Raw genomic sequence first — 20,288 nt, 5'->3', positions numbered from 1 at the left:
CCAAAAAAATCACATCAGCTGGTTTCCCTTGGTCCACCATACGGCCCTTGGTCCACCATACGGGTATCATAGTAAGTGAAAGCCAAAGAAATCAAATAACTATTTATCATTTGTAGAAAAAAAATAATTCCTGACACAAAAGGTTTCATCTGCAAAGATTTCAGTCCCTGTTATTTATGTACTTTTCTTGATAAATAATTATGGACAGAATTGCTGTTAGGCTACTCAGATGAGGACTACAGCCATGTTTCTTTCCTTCCTGTGAGTGTTTGAGCTGTTCACTGAGTCATGACCTTGTTGTTAGAAAAGCCAATCAGCTCTATTCTGAAGCAGGACCTGTTGTGGTCTCTCGACAGAATTCATACATTTTTAAATGCAGCTGGAGTTATCATCTTTGCTGCCACCCTATTCCCCAGCCCCCTCTGCCTCACCACTCTGAGTAGCTGGCTTACTCTGCTCAACAAACGTGAGAGAAAAGACATTTTGCAGGTTCAACCACTCTGCTAGAAACTCAGTAATGAAATCAGAAATGACAAGTGAGTTCAGCAGAGACCAAGCTCTGAGAGGATTTTTTACTAACCCTTTGCTTGCAAACCCTTTCAGTCACATTCCTGGGGAAAAAAAAAAAAAAAAAAAAAAAAAAAAAAAAAAAAAAAAAAAAAAAGGTCAAATTTGAATATAATCAAATTTGAATATAATATATTAATTGGTGCTTTCCTCTTTATTTCCTCATGCACTTCCTCCCTCTGTGACTCCCCCAGGGAGAAGAAGGGAGTAGGGAGGGAGAAGAAAAGGAGTGTGTATGTCTATCTTTATATGATATAACATCACTTGCATTTCAGAGTGCTGTAACTGAAAAGATATGAGAGTATGTACTATATCTAGACAAAAACAAGACACTGGATTGCTGACAAATATTGACATGTGTACATAATAATGTATTTCAAAGCTGTGCACTTACCCTGAGACGGTATAATACAACACAGGTTGCAGTTTTTCCTGCATTGAAAAAAAAATAAGAAAAAAGGAAAAAAAAAAAAAAAGAGTTATCTTTGGTTTCTCATCATCAGTTTTTCTGTATTAATTTGTATTTTGAACCCCCGACAAATACATAGTAAATTCAGAAAGGAAGGAAGGAAGGAAGGAAGGAAGGAAGGAAGGAAGGAAGGAAGGAAGGAAGGAATTGGAAGTCAGAGAAAGAAAGATCTTTGTTTCTTTCTGAGAAACTTTTTTCACACTTCATTTTCTCTTTTATTGCATATTATTTCCACTGAGATTGAAAAGATTTAGGAAGCAAATGTTGAGTAAATGTTCTTTGAGATTTGTGTAAATTGAATGTAATGCCATGAACAGCAGAGCTGTGCTGGAATGATGTGAAAGAGGTCAGAATCAAATACCTTGTAGATGTAGAGGAGTGTTTTGCTTTCAATAACCATTTCACCTCTGAAACACTAATTTCCTTTCAATTTTTGGATAAGATTGCAATTTTTATTCAAGCCAGAATCTGATTTTATTTCTTTCTTGTCATTGTACATACTTCAACTGAATAGTTCACAGAATAGTTGAAGTTGGAAAGGGCCTCTAGAGAAATTAAACCTTTAACACGGGTTATTGTTATGAGATTTATTTGTTGTTTGGTGTTTGTTTATTTTTGAATACCAAAGCTAACAATTTTCTACTGGGGAGTGTTTTGTATGAGACTTTCTTATACATCTGTAAACTTTGGTTTTGTTTAATCCTTGTTAAATTTGTAAGGGCATATATATAGTCTCAATTCTGCTACTGCTCGATTCCCTAATACTTTTATTACTAGCTGCAATAAGAGTGCGATAAAACCCTTCCTCTCATTCCATACAATGATCTATATAGCCTGAATATTTAAGTTTGCGTTCTGATTTAGATTTCCCATTATACTACATATATCTGTTTGGAACACCTATATGATATTTACGTATACATGTAGTCCGTTGCTCAAAAAATGACAGCCTCTACAGTGAGCTCACTGTAACTTTGTCCCATGTAAGTTTACTCTCCAATAATAATATTAACAATGGCACTAATTGTAATTTTAATATTCTAATAATAAAGGTAAGATTAAAAATATGGATAAAGGGAGTGTAGCCATCCACAGTAGGCTCTACAAGACTTAACATGGGAGTTAAGTCTTGTAGACTTGTAATCTTGTAGTCTTGTAAGTGTAAGAGTACACTTACTCTTGTGTAACACTCCCACTTAACATGGGAGAGTTTTAGTTTTAAGCTGAAATTTTTTAAATCCTCCTTTTCATTCTTGGATTTAGAACACAATTGAGAGAGTGTAAGATCACTGCAAGATCTTTGGACACAGTAAGAGTCTTAATGAGCTCTTACTTTTTTTTTTTTTTAAAGTAGGGAACATGGAATGGTAGAAAGGCTCAAATGTGGCCCAGTAAGAAGCTTTTCTGCCATAGACCGTATAAAGATTGATCATAGAATCACTTTTCAAGTACCCTTTTGTAAAGTCTGATATCAGTGACCGAAAGGGGAAAAGTTATGTTATCATAGGCATATCAAGCGATATGTCAAGGGGCACAAAACATGATGCAGCAGATGTTTTGGTCAAAGTTTCTGTTTATTGGGTGGAATATAATGTGGTAATGTAGACTCTACTGGTTCTCCTTAGTTCCTATAGCAGTCTAGGACTGGAAGGCCACAGAAACATTTTGAAGCCCTTGGCGGTTTGGTTTCAGTGCAGGTTGTCCATCTCTAGAATTCAAATTCTCCACAAATGTTGTTAATTAATGGCCTATGTAGCATAAGTACTGTCAACCATCAATAAAAATATATACATAGAATCATGGAATCATGGAATAACTAGGTTGGAAGGGACTTTAAAGATCATCTAGTTCCAACCCCCCTACAATGGGCAGGGACACCTTCATAGAAAGTACATTATGGGAAGTTAGACTTGAAATGTTACAGTGTCAAAACTGGAGTGACAACATGAGAATGAAGATTATAATTTTACTCCTTTACTATAAGTTTGAAGTGCATCTTCAGTGATTTATATGAATTTCTTTGGATTTGGGACATGAATGAAGAAGTCATTGAAAGTACATTTCTATGTATAAGCAGTAGAGCACCATAATTCTGCAGTAGTGTGCCTGCTGAATGAAATTAGTACTTCAAGCAAATGATTTTATCCACAATTTTCATCCAAGCTCAGAGAACTATGATTCATGAACGTATCTAGTCATATCTTGTGAGCTAAATGTTCCGAGTTTTAGTTCAGAATGCTCTAAAATCCATCCAGTAATAGAAGATCAAGTAAAATAAGTTGATGATCTCTGTGAATAACAGATAATTCTGGAATCAATTATGTGAAGAATATTTAGTATGCTACATCGTCTAAATTGCACCTTACATTTTAATTCTGAAGAATATTTTCCATTTTGAATGTGTATCTGTTCAAAAAGAACATGTCAAGTTGTCAAAGAATCAGGATCTTGAGTGTGTTAAGGAAACTAGATCCATGCTCAAACAGTGGACCAAAGAATCACCCTAAAAAGAGAAACTTTCTTCCAGAAACAAGAAAATTTGGGGGACAGAGCTGCATCAATATTATACAGTATATCCTTTTTATAAAAATCCTGCCAAAGACAGCAAATGGAGATCGCAAAAGTGGAAATGGTTACCGGATCATGTTGTCCATGTGGTGTTGGGCCAGTGAAATGTATCTGTGACTCTCCTGAACTCTAGAGCTGTATTTAATAGTTCACATTAGCCAAGGACCTGAAGAGCAAAAAGGAGGGGTCTGAGAAACATTTTCCTGCAGTCCATTTCCAAAGCAAAGGGTACAAATTTAATAGGAGGAAATGAAAAGTCATTAGCTTTCTACATTCTTGTCTTTGTGTCTTCACTTTACATCCTACATAGTTATGTACAGAGTATAAGGTGGTTATGCAGCACTGTCAAATGACAGTGGTAAACTATGACAGTTGCTTTTCACAACTGTAAAAACCCGCCAATATCTACAGGTCAATATAGAATTGGATCCTCATTATTAGTAACATTAGCATTAGTTTTGAGGACAGCAGCAGGTTCCTGTATTTAATGTTTACGATTTTGGCATCATGGCAGGGTTCCTACACACTGCATTGACTGTGGCATGGGGTGATTGAGCTGATGTTTGCAGGTCAGTTAATGTTTAAAAAAATATATTCCTTTGAAAAGATACCAGTTTACATGCATCATTAAAGTTCCATCAGCACATTACATAGCTCCAGGTTGTAAACCATGCCAGATCAAGACCTCTTATTCTTTAGATGGATGAAAGTGATGGTGCCAGCAGTGACAGGGTATGCATTGTAATTAGGCATTGTGACCAGGAGGTGAAACTTTTGAAAAATGGTCTTCCAAAGATGATTACAAGTAACACAGCAGGTGCGGGAAACTTTTCTGCATCACTGAATCTGTTTCATTGACTCCAACATTTCACTGATAAATGTGATTGCTCTTTCCCTCACTCAGCAAATATGGTGACTGACAGATTAATGCAAACTTTAGCATCTGTGTTTATATCCATTGATCTTTGTCTTGTGAGTATTATGTCACTAGAGAAACTTTATGAAAACAGATCGTTTATAAAGGTAAGGAAATAAACTGCTATCCATCTTACTGTCATCTTTATGCAGGCTGGTTTATGTCCTTCATTACTGGACATAATGCTCAAGTTGATCCCAGATAATATGACGGAGGATCTTTCCTTTCTATATTAGTAATTTAAGGCTATCCCACATTTGTAATTCCTGAAAGACAGTTACCATACCACCACTATCTTGCTCCACATGAAGAAAGTTTGGGGTTTCAGGCCTTGTGCTTGTGTGAAAGTTGGACTTGACAAATTTTGATGAGATCAAGTATAGTCACAGCAGTGGTAGATGTGCAGGATTTTTGGCATTCCCAGTACAAGAGATGCCAAAGGACTGAGACTAGAGACCAAAAATTTTCCCACACCTAAAGGAGACAAGGTCATCAATGGAAGGATACCCTCCAAATGTGCAAAGACGGTTAACTGTTTTTAGAATCTGACTTTCAGAAGATGCATGCAATGGACTTCCATAAGAGAAGCCTGAAGGAATTAATTTGAGGGTGAAATGTACTATAGATATCAAAGAGGTTAAAAACCATAAGCAATTTTTCAGATCAAATTGTTGATGGTCTGCCTCTGAATATATTGACACTTCTCTGACTCTGAAACTCCAGACCCCTGTAAGTCTCCTAAAAATCATAACAAATATGGACTCTCAGCACAGTTCTACCAGATTACATTCCTTTCGCAGAATTTTTAACAATCCCACCCTTCAGAAAGAACCAGGCTTAGTTAAGTGAGACGAAAACACAGCTACAGCTTTCTAGATTTGAGGTGAAATATTCCAAACATTGTTTTCTTTTCTAAAATCTAGTGTTTATCCTTCATATACTGAATTGTCACAATAACAGAGCTATTTTTTTTCTTTTGCTAACTCTGAACTCATCTTCAGATGTGTTGATATTCTCAACAAGTTTTGCTCTGGACTTCCAGGCGTTTGTTACTTTGTTGAAAGATGCAGAGCTAGTTTTATCTTGAAAATTGAAATCTAACCTGTATTTGTATTCAGCCTGAAAGACTGTAATTCAGCTTTGCTGTTATGCAGTGTTAATGCACTCTTCATCTGTTGACTTGGGGATTATTTTTCTTGTGTGTTGTCATAGGACTTTTCTGCTGTTAAGCCTGTTGTCCTGTTGGCTTCTTATGAAGTAATTCAGTTTAGTTTATTTTTCTGGATTCATGTTTGGATTAAGTAAATCAAGACACTGCCATCTTAATTTTATTTTAAGTAGTAATTTACATGCTTCTTTTTAACTGGTATTCTGCCATGATGTTGATAAAATATAAACCTGTGGCCGGAGAAATACAGTATTTTCATCTTTACTTGAGATATACAGACAGGCCACAGACTGATACAGGGGACCCCAGGGCTATAAGCAACATGGTCAAAGAAATTAAGGATTGGAGCTGGATGAGGCAGATTTCATCAAAGAAAGTGAAGAGTGTACATAAAATTTATGATATACTGTATATTCTATATAATGTAAGTACAGTAGATGTAAAGAAGGTAATAGAGTAAAAGATGTATAGTAAAATATATATAAGATATAAGATATATATAAGGCATAAAATATATATATTAAAAAAAAAAAAAAAAAGGAGTTGCAGACCAATGAAGAAAGAATAAAGTTGTGAATGCATGTTAGCACAACCAAAAATGACACCAAGAAGACCTTTCAGTAATTGAGAAGAGTCATCAGTATTGTACTCCTTCCATCAAAGGGCTTAGGCTGCTGCTGAATTGCCATCCTTCTTGCCCTATCTTCTGAGCACATTCTCCTCCTGCCCAGACTGAAGCTGCATTCTCAGCCCCATTCTGACTAGTGCCTGCCTTGCTTCAGGATTTCAGTTAAGCATTTCAAGCATGAGAAACGCAAACAATTTGCTTTGACTTTTCTTCTGTTTCCTGAATAACCTGCAATATTCTTTTTGGATTGGAAACTCTTTCCTCCTTTTCCCCTATTGTTTCAATAGCAAGGAAGCCCAACAGGCAGTTTGGGTTTCATTAGGGTTGATTTTCACTCGAGATGCAGACCTGAAGTCTTGAATCAAAGCTGTGATTGTTGCTGTACTGATACTCAAACTGCTCTGAGCGTACACATGTAGATTCCTCTTTCCCAGAATTAAAAAAGGGAAAAAAAAAAAACTTGATTTGTTGAACATAATTGTAAGGATAATCTCAATCCATTACTTTGTGGCACAGAGCAGTGTTCCATTCACACATCCATCTTCTCTGAAATAGGAGACTATTCTTACATTTTATTCACATAATGGTTTTGATAGAAAATCTGTTTTGCTGCAGATGAGGGCCCTGGAGGTTTTTGGTCTATTGTAATACATAAGAGCTGCCTGACATTATAGCATTCGTTCTCTAGTTCTATTGCCTAGCTGGGCTAAAAGCACTGATGTCTTTTACAGTTCTGCTATTGCTATTATCCATTTCAATGGGGTTTAAATGTAAAGAGAAACTGATAGTGTTAAAGCATGAATTTCAATCATGTTAAAAAAGAAGATATTGATGGGAGCTAGCAAGGGATTTCTAGACAAAAATAATTCAAGGGAGAAGCTGTGAGTCTGGCTTCTATAAGTCCAGTGACTCTGTGTTATCAGGTTATGGAACTACCACACTTAAAAAGATGTCAGTACATGTTGCACAATTCAACACAACCTGAGTTTGTCCTTGTTAATACTGCAGTAACCATCTCCTTCCTCCTCCCTGAAGTGGGTCTTCATAGGAAAAATCTTCAAGGAACAGGCTTCCCAAGGAAACAGTCATGGCACCAAGTCTGCTGGAGTTCAAGAAGCATTTAGGCAACACTCTTAGACATATGGTTTGATTTTTAGGTAGTCCTGTGTGAAGCCAGGAGCTGGATAAGATGATCCTTGTGAGTCCCATCCAACTCAGGATATTCTGTGATTCCATTATATGAGATTTAAGGTGACCCTTCTCATTAATATTTTTAGTCTGGGAAAAAAAAAAAAAAAACAATAAGAAACACAGCCCGGCTTTGGGAATCTTAAATTTGTCTTGGGTTGTAAACAATTGAAAAAGCTTGTCTGGTATCTTGATTTTATTTGGATTTGTGCTTCCATGGCAGCAGCATATCTTGTACCTGTTTAGTTGGTCTAAGTCAAATTTAAACACTAAGCAGGCTTACAGTGAAGATAGATGTAGTACAATAGAGATGTGGTCTTGATTACAGAATTCTAAGTGAGCTTATAAAGAAGAAAAATAAAATTATTCAACTGTATTTCTGAGCATTCTGTACAATAAATGTGTTCCTTAAGTAGCTGGAGGAAGAAAGGAGAACCAAAGGGATGGTGTGACTCTAAGCACCTCTTTCTTCTCATCTTCACATTTGAAGCCCTTTTTTCTTCCCTATCTTAATGTTTCCAAGCATACTGACTAATAAATACTAACCCTCCTAGGCTGAGTGACTTTCTTGTAGATCAGAGCATTTCCTGCAAGACTTTCTCAATCACATTGTGTAAACATACCATTTTGTAAGGTACAGCTGCTCCTGTGCAATATTTATGACATAATAATAATTATTAACAGGGTGGATTACAAATTTAGTAGAGTGTTCTTTCTAAATAAACTACCTTTCCCACCTCCTAATACTTTGGTATCCCTGCTGCCATAATGTCCACCCTGCAATTTAAGTCCTAATTCCAGTTTCTTCCATCTACTGCTTTCTCAGCCTAAATCAGTAGGAAAATGTCTGTAGGATCAATATATTCAAGCTTTTTGAGGAAAGGAGGGGGATAATGTGCCAAAGAAATTTTGAGGCAATGGTGACTTACAAAAGTTCCTAGCAAGCAACAGCAATAATGTGTGTCAAGTGGATTTTTATACAAGATTTCCTGAGGCAGCCCCTTTCTTATCAACAGATACAATTTTGTGATAAAAATCATTATGTATTTTTAGCAAGACATTCCATTGTACACTTAATAAAATGTTAATTTCCCCTGAAAGTGTTTTAAGATGAATGTATACCAATGTTTAAAAACATGATTTTATCTTTATAGAAATTTGTTATGAATAAACTTTGAAAATGTCTCTCTCAAGCTGCAGGTTTTCCCATTCAGTCTGAACAGTTTGTATTTATCCTCTCACAACTAGCATCCCCAGATAAGGCTTTATGCAGAGCCAAATCACAGCATTTCAAATGAAATGTAAAATACTTAGTGATAGACCTCCTCAGTAGACTAGATACAGCATTAAATAAAAATTGGTGGATTTAGTTTGAACAAAACAGAGACATACATTTTAGTATGAACCCATCAACATGTCTGGTTCTGTGCTGTAATTGGTGATGGTAGTCCTACTTGTAGATGCACTGCAGTGATGCTTTGAAGTCTTCACCAGATGGCTAGGACTTAGATAAACTCACAACTCACATCAGCCTTAAAGACCTTGCAGTCTAAATTTTACTTTAAAAACAATGAAAGTGAAATCTTCTCCTCTAATTATACAAAGAGGAATGGCCAGATACAACTGAAGATTAGTTTAATGTAATGGCAAACCTGCACTTTTGTTATGAGCCCTCTTGGTTAAGGAGTTAACCCAGAATGTTTCAGGTTGTTTGAATGTCTGAAGGTTGAATCTGTGTTAAAGTACATGTAATACTTTGAGGGTTGGAAGTTAATTAAAAAATTATAAATGAAATATTACAAAATAAATTGTTTCATATAGCAGTTCCTGCTCTTATTTATTTAATTACAATATTAACAATAATATTATATAGTGGAGGCTACTGCTAAGGGAGCAGGGTCCCATTGTGAGTTGACTTGACACAATAAAACAAAAATATGATCCCTTCAACAAAACCATTTTCAATTCACTAGTGGAAATGATTAGTTAAGACAGGTTTCCAACCTGTAGTACTTGAGCTCTGTCACACTCACAGAAGATGTAAGCGTGGTACAAACAATTTGCATACAGTGGCTGATGGCAGGATGATGGTGGCAAGAAAGCTGGTCTATTAGTGGAATCCTGGGCTAGAGAAGGAACCCTGACAGTAGACGCCATTGCAGCTGTGCTGCTTGGATGCATGATGATGCAGCTGCATATTCACCTCAGTCTCATCTTGGGATACAGAGATGACTGGGGAGCCTATCCCCCCGAACATGTATTTGTCTCTATTAGTATTTGTATTTTTTGGTAGAACCCTTGCAGCTCTCACAAGTCCTTTGTTTGTCATATGTTCTATGTGTTTTAGGCTTATAACTTAGTCAATATTCAGAGTATGTAAAGCTAGAAGTCTAAAATACTTATTTGATTTATGAAAACTTGAAAGCATTTCTACAAGGTTATGCAGGGCAGCTAAATTAGCTCCTTAACAAGGACTGCATATATTCCTGACTTTCTAAGTCCTGTTTATATCATGTGAGTTTATTCAGCAAGTGGAATAAAACATATCCAAAAAGTTTGCCAGCATCTAGCATATCTTGATCTCCAATGAGAAAGAAATGTAGATGTCCAGGTACATCTGCAAGTGGGAAAGCATATATGGTGTTCCATCTGGAGCCTGTACTAAGAACAAGATTATTGCCAAAGCCCTCCTTCACCTATACCCTCAGCAACCCTAATATTGAGGAAGTACTCTGAAAGGTAAGAGATTGGAAGAGGCCTGGGACCATGAATGAAAATTAAATTCTAGACATTTTTATTTGTGTTGCTTTATCACTACATATGTTTTCAAAAAAAAGAATTTGCACTTAATTAGCAGACTTTTCTTGCCCAAGACTGTTTATGATATAAATATTGTTGATATTTTTATAGAAATCATTAATAATATTTAATCTGGAACCTGCCAGTTTGTCTAAGCATGGTAAGTAGTAATAGACAAGAAATGTTATTTTTGGCAAAAGCCAGGTAATTTTAAAGGTGAACTGGTTAATTCACAAAATATATATACATATGTGTTATGAATGTACATTTACACTGTACCAAAGCCATTTGGTCCCTTTTTCACTGCTCACACATGCATAAGCACACAAAAAAAATCTCACATGCAACTTTCTTCCTGGGACTGATTAAAGTAAAATAGAAAGCTGCTTCTTTTTTTCAAAACCACTCATTCTGCATTCTTGAGAGAGGTAGAATCAAATGGAGGAGATGGGACAAAAATATGAAAAAGAGTATGCATAGAATGCTTAAACAGCCTTCTTCTGTTAATTCAAATGTTCAATTTAAATTTGAATAGAGATTAATAAATTACACAAATTATTTCTGACTTGGGTCTGTGCTGGTGGTATTATAAAACCAGTGTTAAGCTTCTGGGGCTTCAGCAGGCTCATTCACATGCATCCAGTGCTAACCAGAAAAATAATAGTGTTATCACCTAGTTCAGTAATCTAATGATGGAGAACCAATCTCTGGGAGTTATGGCTGGAATTGAAAGTGGTTTCTTACTGTGTTTATTAGCCAGGATACTAAGCACCGGGCTGGGCTGAGTTAACGATGATATCTTAATAATTTCTTAATCTGGACGCATATGCATCCTGGTGAAGTAACAGTCTCTCACTGTATCTTATGATTTTTTTTTTTTGTTTCAGTCTCTCACTGTATCTTATGAATTTTTTTGTCTTTGAAACACAATGCTACCTTGCATGGAATGTTGACTGCCTTGCTAGCTAAGTGCTGTTATAGTTCTTGAATACTGTTAATGATGATTTTTCTCCAGGGAAAATGTGTTAGGGAATGGATGTGTTAATTATGTCTGTATTGCTTAGCTTCATTTATTGGATTCTTCCTGTGATATGTATTACCAGACTTTTATTAGACCTGGCTACATTTTCAGAAGAAATGTGCGTCATTGTGTAGAGTAAATCTGAAGGCAGATATGTTACACATGAGGCAATATATAAATGCAAAACATGCACCTGAGGTACAACTATATGTTAAGTGCAGTAACTGTACTGTATTGAAGACTTATCTCAGCAATACATTTGTGTATGACCATCATGAATTGGGAACTTTTTATATAAATATATATATATATTTAAGTAGTGTGTTCCACCTTCCAGAAAAAAATATATATATATAAAATAAAATAAAATAAAATAAAATAAAATAAAATAAAATAAAATAAAATAAAAAACATTCCATTTATCCAAAGTAAAAAGGAGATAGTAGAAGCAAGGTGGTTGGTTTTTTGTTTGTTTGGTTGGTTGTTTTGTTTTGTTTTGTTTTTCAATGTAAACAACATTGTAGCATGTATTAGCATTAAAACTTCAAATTTTCATACTGCTTCCGGGGAGCACTCAAATGTGTGTATTTCCTGTCTATCCCATCCCTGCAGGAAATTACTGGAATGCAGCTTCTTTCATCACATCATCATCCTATCTTCACTTCTCTACCTTCCAAGGGGAAACAAGTGCAGATATCTCTTTCTATTTCAAAACATCAGCCTCAGATGGGGTGTTTCTTGAGAATCTGGGGAACACTGACTTCATCAAACTGGAGCTGAAATGTAAGTATGTGCTTTCCACTACTCTTTTTGGAACCTGACACAGGTTCATGTCAGGTAACAGGTTTCAAGAAACATGCATTATTCAGTAAAATATGTAACATTGATTAAGTCAGGAAAAAAAAAAAAAAAATACACTACTTGACTTCTTCTTAGATTGTATTACATAGGAAGAACTATTGAAGTTTCTTTGATTTGTTTATCAAAGAGAGCAATAGAAAGAAGTATAGAATTAGTACCACCAGTTAAAATTTTTTAAAAAAAAAGCACAGACCTTAAAAGATTCTTCAAAATTGCATGCCAAGTTTTATTTCTTTAAAATGTATGTCTGCAGCTGTGTAGGAGCACTGTAAGGAGCCTGAGCTGATAATACAATATCTAAAATATCTTTAAAAATCATGTAGAAATAATTCTTTATTGGCATGATCTGCTAGTGAAATTGCTGATCAAAAGTTAATTTTATTATTAAACCACTTAAAATGGCACAAGAGCAAACTTGCAAGCAAGGTGCTGAAATCCTCAGCTGTACATGAATTGTGTTTAGTGAAATTGAAGCAGTTGAATTAGGAGAAAACAGTGTTTTATGTCTCCTGTGTTCTCCCTCGACTCAGTTTGCCCTGCCATAAACAGGAGTGGTGACAGGCCTGCTGTGCTATGTGTAATGGCTAATACAGCCTCTAGTGGCACATTACAGCAGCGTAGTTACATGAGTGCAGCAAACTCCCTGTCTGCACTCTAGTACTGAGAAAAACATTTTTTCTTCTGTTTGCTGCAGAAGCTACTCACAGAGGTCAAGAACCTGGTTCTAAATATATATGTACAAAAGTCAGTGGCAAAAGTCACTAATGCTGAAGGATTAATTTTTTTATGTATCCCAAATAATTTATTATTTTTTTTTTATGTAGGTTCAATGAGATTTGCATGCACATATCTAATTTAAAAATATTTGCCAAGTGGTACAGAGAACAGTTCATTTGAACATAATTGCGTTCAGTCTACCTTTTCTTTCCTGGAAACTAGTCTTGAAATTTTCAGATCCCAGAAAATATTTCTTTCTGTGACTTCAAAGTTATACTAGTCACAGTTCAAAATGAGTTAAATGCTGGGGGTTTAGTAACAAAAAGGAAATTCATTCTCTTTTCTGAATTGCATGTCTATTGCATGGACATATTTTATCTATTTTTCAGTAGTTTGTTTCATTCTAGTCTGCATTTACATTTTGTTGGAATTCAATCAATTTTAAAACAAAGTTTAATAATTTCAGAAGTTCCTTGCATGGATTACAATAGATTCTTCTGCTTCTTAAAAGAGTTTGCTTCCCCTTTACATAAGTCCCATAAAATTGATACATGAATTTGTTTCGTAATGGAAACATAAAATTAAGTCAGTAAGATAATTACAGTATTATCTTTAAACCCTGAAGTTTTCCTTTAGCAAACTATTTCTAGCTAATGCATCAAATTATCTTACAGAAATGTTATTTTGTATTAAAAGTTTTTATGTAATGTCAGTTGTGACATATTTGCTGCAAGCTGCTGCACTTCAAATAACGGCTACATTGTCTTTTCAATGCCTTCTTGTACAGGTGCAAATTTCATTGAAGAGCAGTCCGTTCCTTAAAAAAAAAAAAAAAAAAAAAAAAGTTGCTGATTTCAACAGACAAGTTCTTTCTTGTTCTTCCCTTATATGTGAAACAGCTGTGTATATTTGTAATGTACAGTTAGCATAAGCTTTGTTCTACAGACCAGGAACAGAGAGGTTCTAAAACCTCTCAGTATTTCAATAGACTTAAAGTATTTCAATAGACTTAATGAACTGGCTAAATATATTAGGAGAACAAATCATTTGGTCTGTAAAGATTCTTAGATTCAAGTCTTTGGAAAGAAGCTTGCTATTGCATTTTTTATTCTGAGCACAATAGCTATTGCTAGGAATTCTCATTAAATTATTTTATTAGTGTGCTTTCTTAAGGTCTAATAACTGCACAGCTTATTTTCCTACTCTCTAGAATTATAAGAAAAAGAAGTGCAATCTTGTAGCTTATAAATTCACGTGTCTTCAGCTCCATATTAACATCTCTGAGGAGAGGGATGAAGGAAGGGAAGAATATGTTTCTCTGATTTAAGCTTTTCCAAGCAGACAAGGAAGACTGTCATTGAAAACAAAACAAAACAAACAAAGAAAAACAAACAAACAAAAAAAAAGTGGCAAAATGTGGTTGAAAAAAGTGGTGACTGTGGTTGAAATTTTTGGGTACTCCATTTATCAAGCAGATCCCCTGGCAGGCTCTTACTTATCATCATTCAAGGAGCAGTATGCAGAGAGAGATGTAGAATTATCTTAAAACTCAGTTTTTACATACATCAGTAAATCTACATGTTATTTTTACAGGTGGCTGGTCAGCTGACAATGACTGGCTTAGACAAGAGGTAGTTTGATAGGGTGTAAATTTTTTCTGTAAATCAGTGCTTTAGGAAACCACACATCTTTGGTCAAATTTTCTATATAAGTTTTTAAATTAAAATTATTTTTAGGGCAAGAAAAATGATGTTTTCACCTTTAGAGATTTTCTACACAGTTTTGGCCAGGTTTAATGCCAAATCCAGTCCTCATATGACACCACTAAGAACACCATTTATTCATTTATTCTAAGGCTTTCATTTTCTTCCTTTAGCCTTGATCTACCTTTTAGGACCCAGAGGACTGTAACCTGACATGTTCCTTGTCCATGCTTTTCATAAATGCAATCCACAAAATAGTTTGAAAAAGTTAGAGAAACAGTTTGGCAACAGCAAATATCTTTCTCGTAGCCCCTCATTCTTTCCCCCAGCGTGTACCTAACATCATAATTAAAAATTAGTTTACACTCTATATATATTTATTGCATGTACATGCAACAGAGCTGGCACTTGTTCTGCAACATGACAGGGAGTTGCTTACAGTATGCAATACTTCTGCGAACTGAAATAAACTGAGTGGCCCATCAGCTACACAGATCTACCATAAGAGACTTACTACTACACCGAACCAGTTCAGCTGGCCATTGCCCTGATTAATCCTCTGCCTTTACCTCCACTTCCATTGGTGCTGAGGTTGGAAGCAGACCTAGCATGACAAAACAGACTAAACAGCAGTCTGTATATCAGACAACAATGACAGGGATCCTTGAGCTCTTCACAAGATATCTTAATGCTCTTATTTTTTGTAAGCATTCTACTGTCAAATGTTGCTATATAAAACATGCCAAGAATTTCACTTTGAATTCTTGAAGACTTTCAGTTCACCTCCCTGCTCAAGTCTTCTTTGTAGCCACTCCTTCCTGGGAATGATAGCTTTGTGCAACTGAACCTGCCTAGAGCTTCTAGAAAGGAGAGCCATCAGGGTAGAGGGAAATAGGTCTCCAGGATCCTTACTCAAAACTTTGCAGCAAACAGGAGGCTACCTAAAATCTGGTGGAATGTCAACAAATCTGACTAGGATAAAATGTTGAAGAATATGTTTTTATACATTTAGGAGGTGTTTCTTGAAGACTGCAGAGAGTTATGAATATAAAATTCCAGCTACTGAATTTTCTGAACAAGAGAAATCCCATGTTTTGGAGAAATGTGTTCCTGAAAGCAAGTTTTGAATGGGACCTATTCTTGATAATCTGGGAGGAAGCATCTACTAACGCATTTTTGTATTAGATTCCCAGGATCATTGCTCTAAAAAGCCAGTAGAGAGTTAAATTGTTTTCAGAAAACTCTCTTAATGCCACTGTCATAATATTGTAATGAAAAAGATATTCTGTGCATTTCTGTAGCTCCTCTCATCCCAGCACCTCCAAGCAATTTACAGACACTAATGAATTGTATCCCACTGTTATTATTCCGAAGTAAGCAAACAGGAAGACAGTTTTACAGCAGGGGAAAAAAAGAAAAGACGAGGCTTATAAAAAGAAAGGTCAACTTGTGTTTGATCCTGGCATGAACTTGTAAGAGACGAAGGAGTTTTCTTATTAATTTATTGCAGAAAGCTAGAAATATTTACAGCCCCTACATTCAGAGACATCACTTGGCTGATAACCCCTGCAATGCTAGCCACCCTAAAAGTCTCCCCAAGGAGTGATCAGTGAACTTAGCTGCTGTGAAAAGGATTGCATGGGGTAGCTTGCTAATGAGAGCAGCAGGATGTCTCCAGGATGAGTCGGCTTACTTTGTGGGCGAGGGATACCAACAGCACTTTAATATCTAACATTTGCACTTGAAGAGAAAAGTGCCATATTGCTTCTTGTGCTAGGCTGTTTCTAGGCTACTTAGCTGAGATGTAAGTAACTTTTCTGAAATGAGACAAAGCAGTGATGGGCCAGGGAACATGATTTGCATTGCTGTTTGATTCTTCCTAGACAGCATTCATTCCTCCAGACTTAATGCTCTAAAACATGACTGATTAATATATATGTTTTACAGATTTTAATAACTTCATCACTTCTTTCTCCAAGGGCATCCTAAAATGGAATTCTACCATATCAATGAATTTTGTACATGATACCCTTTAAATTCCCTTATGTTAATGTAAATACAGCTTTACATATTCCACTGCTTTATCTTTGTAGCTGAGTAGGGAAACTGGTGTGACCTTCATTGTTGTGGTTTATTTGTTGTTGTTATTGTTTGTTTGTTTTGCTTTCCTAGCAACAGATAATTTTTTTGAAAAACAGCCCCCTACGAGAGCATGTTGTATAGCCACACATCAAAGAATGTTGTAATTTCAAAGCTATATACAAAGAAAGTAAAGCACACTTAGGAATCCCTTCATCCCAGGGGCCAGTAGGAAACTATCAAATTAAATTGAAAAGAAAAATAAAAATTAAATTTCTTCAAGGAAATTTTTGATCCAAATGTTTTTACAACTTTTGCAAACTCTCATCCTAAGACCGAAAAAACCACAAGCATCATTTTTTTCAAGGTCAGATTTCTTTCCAGCTGAGGCAAGTGGTGAAAAAAACTTGATATTTAAAAAGGGCAGTTTATGACCCTTCTGAAAACACTAGTTCCACCTTTATCTTTATATCTAATCTGCATATGGGGATAGGTGCTCTGGTGTTTGGGAGCAAGTCAAAGGTAGCAAATAAACAACTTGGATGGAGAACTGGCTAAAACTGTCTGGAGCTGGAAATGACTTTCTCCAAAGTCTGCCCTTCTGAAATCAGGGGTTGTGATCTCCCTTTTCACCTTCCTCCCTGCTTTCAGGATACTGAAATCCACCATTTCATGGTCATTTCAGGCAAAGTTGTCTTTAACCTTAACACTCCTAACAGGCCCCTCCTTGTTTGTGAATATGAGCATCTCTCTTTGTTGGCATCTGTATGATCTATGTCAGGAAGTAGTTGTCGACACTTTACAGGAACCTCCTTGATTGCTTATGCTCTGCCGTGTTGTCCTTCCAATAGCTGTTGGTGTGACCCAAGTATCCCATAAGGACCAGGGCCTGTGAACATGAGGCTGCTTCTAGCTGTCTGTACAATGCCTCATGCATGTGTTCTAGTCAGGTGATCTATAGCAGACACTCACTGCAATGTCATCCATAGTAGTTTACTCTTTAATTACCTTTATTACTAATCCTCAATATTATCCCATACTTTGAAACACTGTGAGTGACAAAATCTGAAATAGTCCAACCAAACTGCATTGCTTCCTATAACCTGAATCCAGTTGGACATCTGGTCCTATTTCTTTAGATGTTCTTGGGAATCTTTCTCCTCAGTGTTTAAATAGGGTTTTGGTACCTTGCAATCTACTTCTTTTTCTTTTTCTTTTTCTTTTTTTTTTTTTTTTTTCAGTTGGCCTTTAAACATAAAGTGTTGGAAATTGCTTAGTTAGTCTATGAAAAGTCTAAACATTTTTTTATTGCTTTCACCAAAGGAATACAATTTTAAAATAGAAAAACATTTAATGTGATAAGATACAGTGAAAGAGGAGGTATTTTTGCTAATGATACAATTGTATCCATGATACTTCAAATCTTTATGCACAGGATTAATTCAAACTATGCCAATAAATTGATTCAAGTGAATATAATCATTTTTGGATTAAGTGTTTGCAAGAACATCATAATGTGGTAAATTTTAAATTATCATCTAAAGTTTTGGCCACAGATTTTCCTAACAATTTTATTAAAAATCTAATAAAAGAATGAATTTATTTTTTTAAGAAAATCATAAAAACAGTTACTATCACAAGACTGCTATTACATAATCTTATGTAAATTAGGTATTTTATATCCTCTTGATCTAAACGTCTTGACTTTGTTTATAAAATAGAGTCTGGATTACAATAGAGCATTTTGTGTCTACTCAAGTACTATAGAAAGCTCTCTATCAATATGAATTAGAAATAGTAAATATTATTTACAGATATAAATCCTTTCACTCACTCTTTTATGTTTTTACTACTACAGTAAGAAACAGGAATGGGTGTCCTGTTGGCATTACATTTCATGAGACTCATGCATAGAGTGAAGTAAGGTAGTTAGGGAAAGGAGTCTGAAACAGGCAGGTCCCTCACTCAAATAGCATTCAAAAATGAGTACATTCAGCATGGCCGTAGCTTTCATCCTCCACCAGTGTGTTACAGGAGTTTTCTACCTCTAATGACCACGAAGTCAGGGCACATATTTTTACCTCCAAAATGTCAGTTCAGTCTCTATATCTCCATACCAGTCCATGATAGTCCTTATTTTCATATTTTTTAGATATATTTTCCTCAAAGACCTCATCTCCATTTTGGGGGGTCCACCGTGAACATTGTCAACAGTAAATAATTATAACAATAGTTTTCAGAGAAAATCTTTGTTTAAATTTAAAAATAAAAAGAATAATAAAAAATAAAAAGAATCCACAGTACCAGGGTCCATATACCCTGCCCCTGCCCTCTTCATATATACAGAGTAACTACACTAAAAGTAAACTTATGTCATATTTTTTGGATGGACATTATTATTTTGTTAGTACAGCACAACAGGGTCCTTACCCTGATGGTGAACCCTGCACAGGCACAGAGAAATAAATAAAAGCAGTGAAAAATTGCTTATAAACCAGCCACTACAAATGACAAAAAGCTACATGTCCAGGCAGAAAAATCAATCAACTCATATCACGTTGAGCACCTGGCCAGATTTTTAAAGTTTCCTGGCAGCTACAACCCAGGCATTTGAATACCTTTACAAGTCTTAACCACAATCTCCAGCAGAACTTACACCCATTCCACAAGCTATGAAATAAGAAAAACACCACAAAAGAGGAAGAAAAGCACATATGCAATGCGTTTTTTCTCAAAATCACACCATTTAAAAAATAAACGACGGTCTTGATGTCTACTTTTCAGGCTTGCACAAGGCTATTACAACTTTTAATGTGATGCAAATCACATTAAAAAATCACAAATTTAGGTGATTTTTGTGAGATTCAAATGCAACATATTTGAGGAGGAGGAGTTGATAAGCAGCCAGTCCCATCGCTCAGTAATTTTAAAACCATGCCAACTTCCCAGCAATTTTTCTTATGGAAAGGAGACTCTTTCTCCTCTCCTCTTAAAAATCTCTGACATTTTACCATGCTCCCACAATAATTGGATTTCATGAATGGTAGCATATACATTTGAACACTTCGTGTCCAAAGGAGGGCTATGAAGGTAGTGAAGGGTCTAGATAGGAAGAGGTCTGAGGAGCTGCTGAGGTCCCTTGGTTTGTTCAGCCCAGAGCAGAGCAGGCTGAGGGGAGGCCTCATGGTGGCCTGCAGCTCCCTCACAAGGGAGCGAAGGAGCAGATGCTGAGCTCTGTTCTCTGAGGACAGTGACAGGATCTGAGGGAACATCATGGAGCTGGGACAGGGGAGGGTCAGGATGGGTGTTAGTAAAAGGTTCTGCACCCAGAGGGTCATCAGGCACTGGGACAGGCTCCCCAGGGCAGTGGTCACAGCACTGAGCCTGTCAGAGCTCAAGAAGCCTTTGGGAAATGCTTTTAAACACATGGTTGGATTTTTGGGTGGTCCTTTGTGAACCCAGGAGTTGAACTTGCAGATCCTTGTTAGTCCCTTCCAACTCAGGATATTGTGTGATTTTATGACTTTTATTTTGCCTTTTATACAATAAAAAAATAACTAACTGTTACACAAAACCCTTAGAATGCTACATGAGAGAGCTGTGT

The 20,288-nt window shown here is 35.9% G+C and overlaps 1 protein-coding gene across 1 annotated transcript in view; it reads left to right on the top strand.

Moving 5' to 3' along the window:
• Positions 1 to 20,288, top strand: part of CNTNAP2 (contactin associated protein 2) — a 1,138,684-nt gene that overhangs the window by 1,007,564 nt on the left and 110,832 nt on the right. Inside the window, exon 17 of the mRNA XM_084507662.1 lies at positions 11,937 to 12,107. Within this exon, the coding sequence (XP_084363788.1) occupies positions 11,937 to 12,107 (171 nt within the window). The remainder of the gene's footprint in view (positions 1 to 11,936; positions 12,108 to 20,288) is intronic.

This window comes from Aythya ferina, assembly GCF_964211825.1.
Source record: "Aythya ferina genome assembly, chromosome: 2".
Taxonomy (NCBI): domain Eukaryota; kingdom Metazoa; phylum Chordata; class Aves; order Anseriformes; family Anatidae; genus Aythya; species Aythya ferina.
The sequence above is the reverse complement of the archived record's forward strand: the minus strand, read 5'-3'. Positions and strand labels throughout refer to the sequence as shown.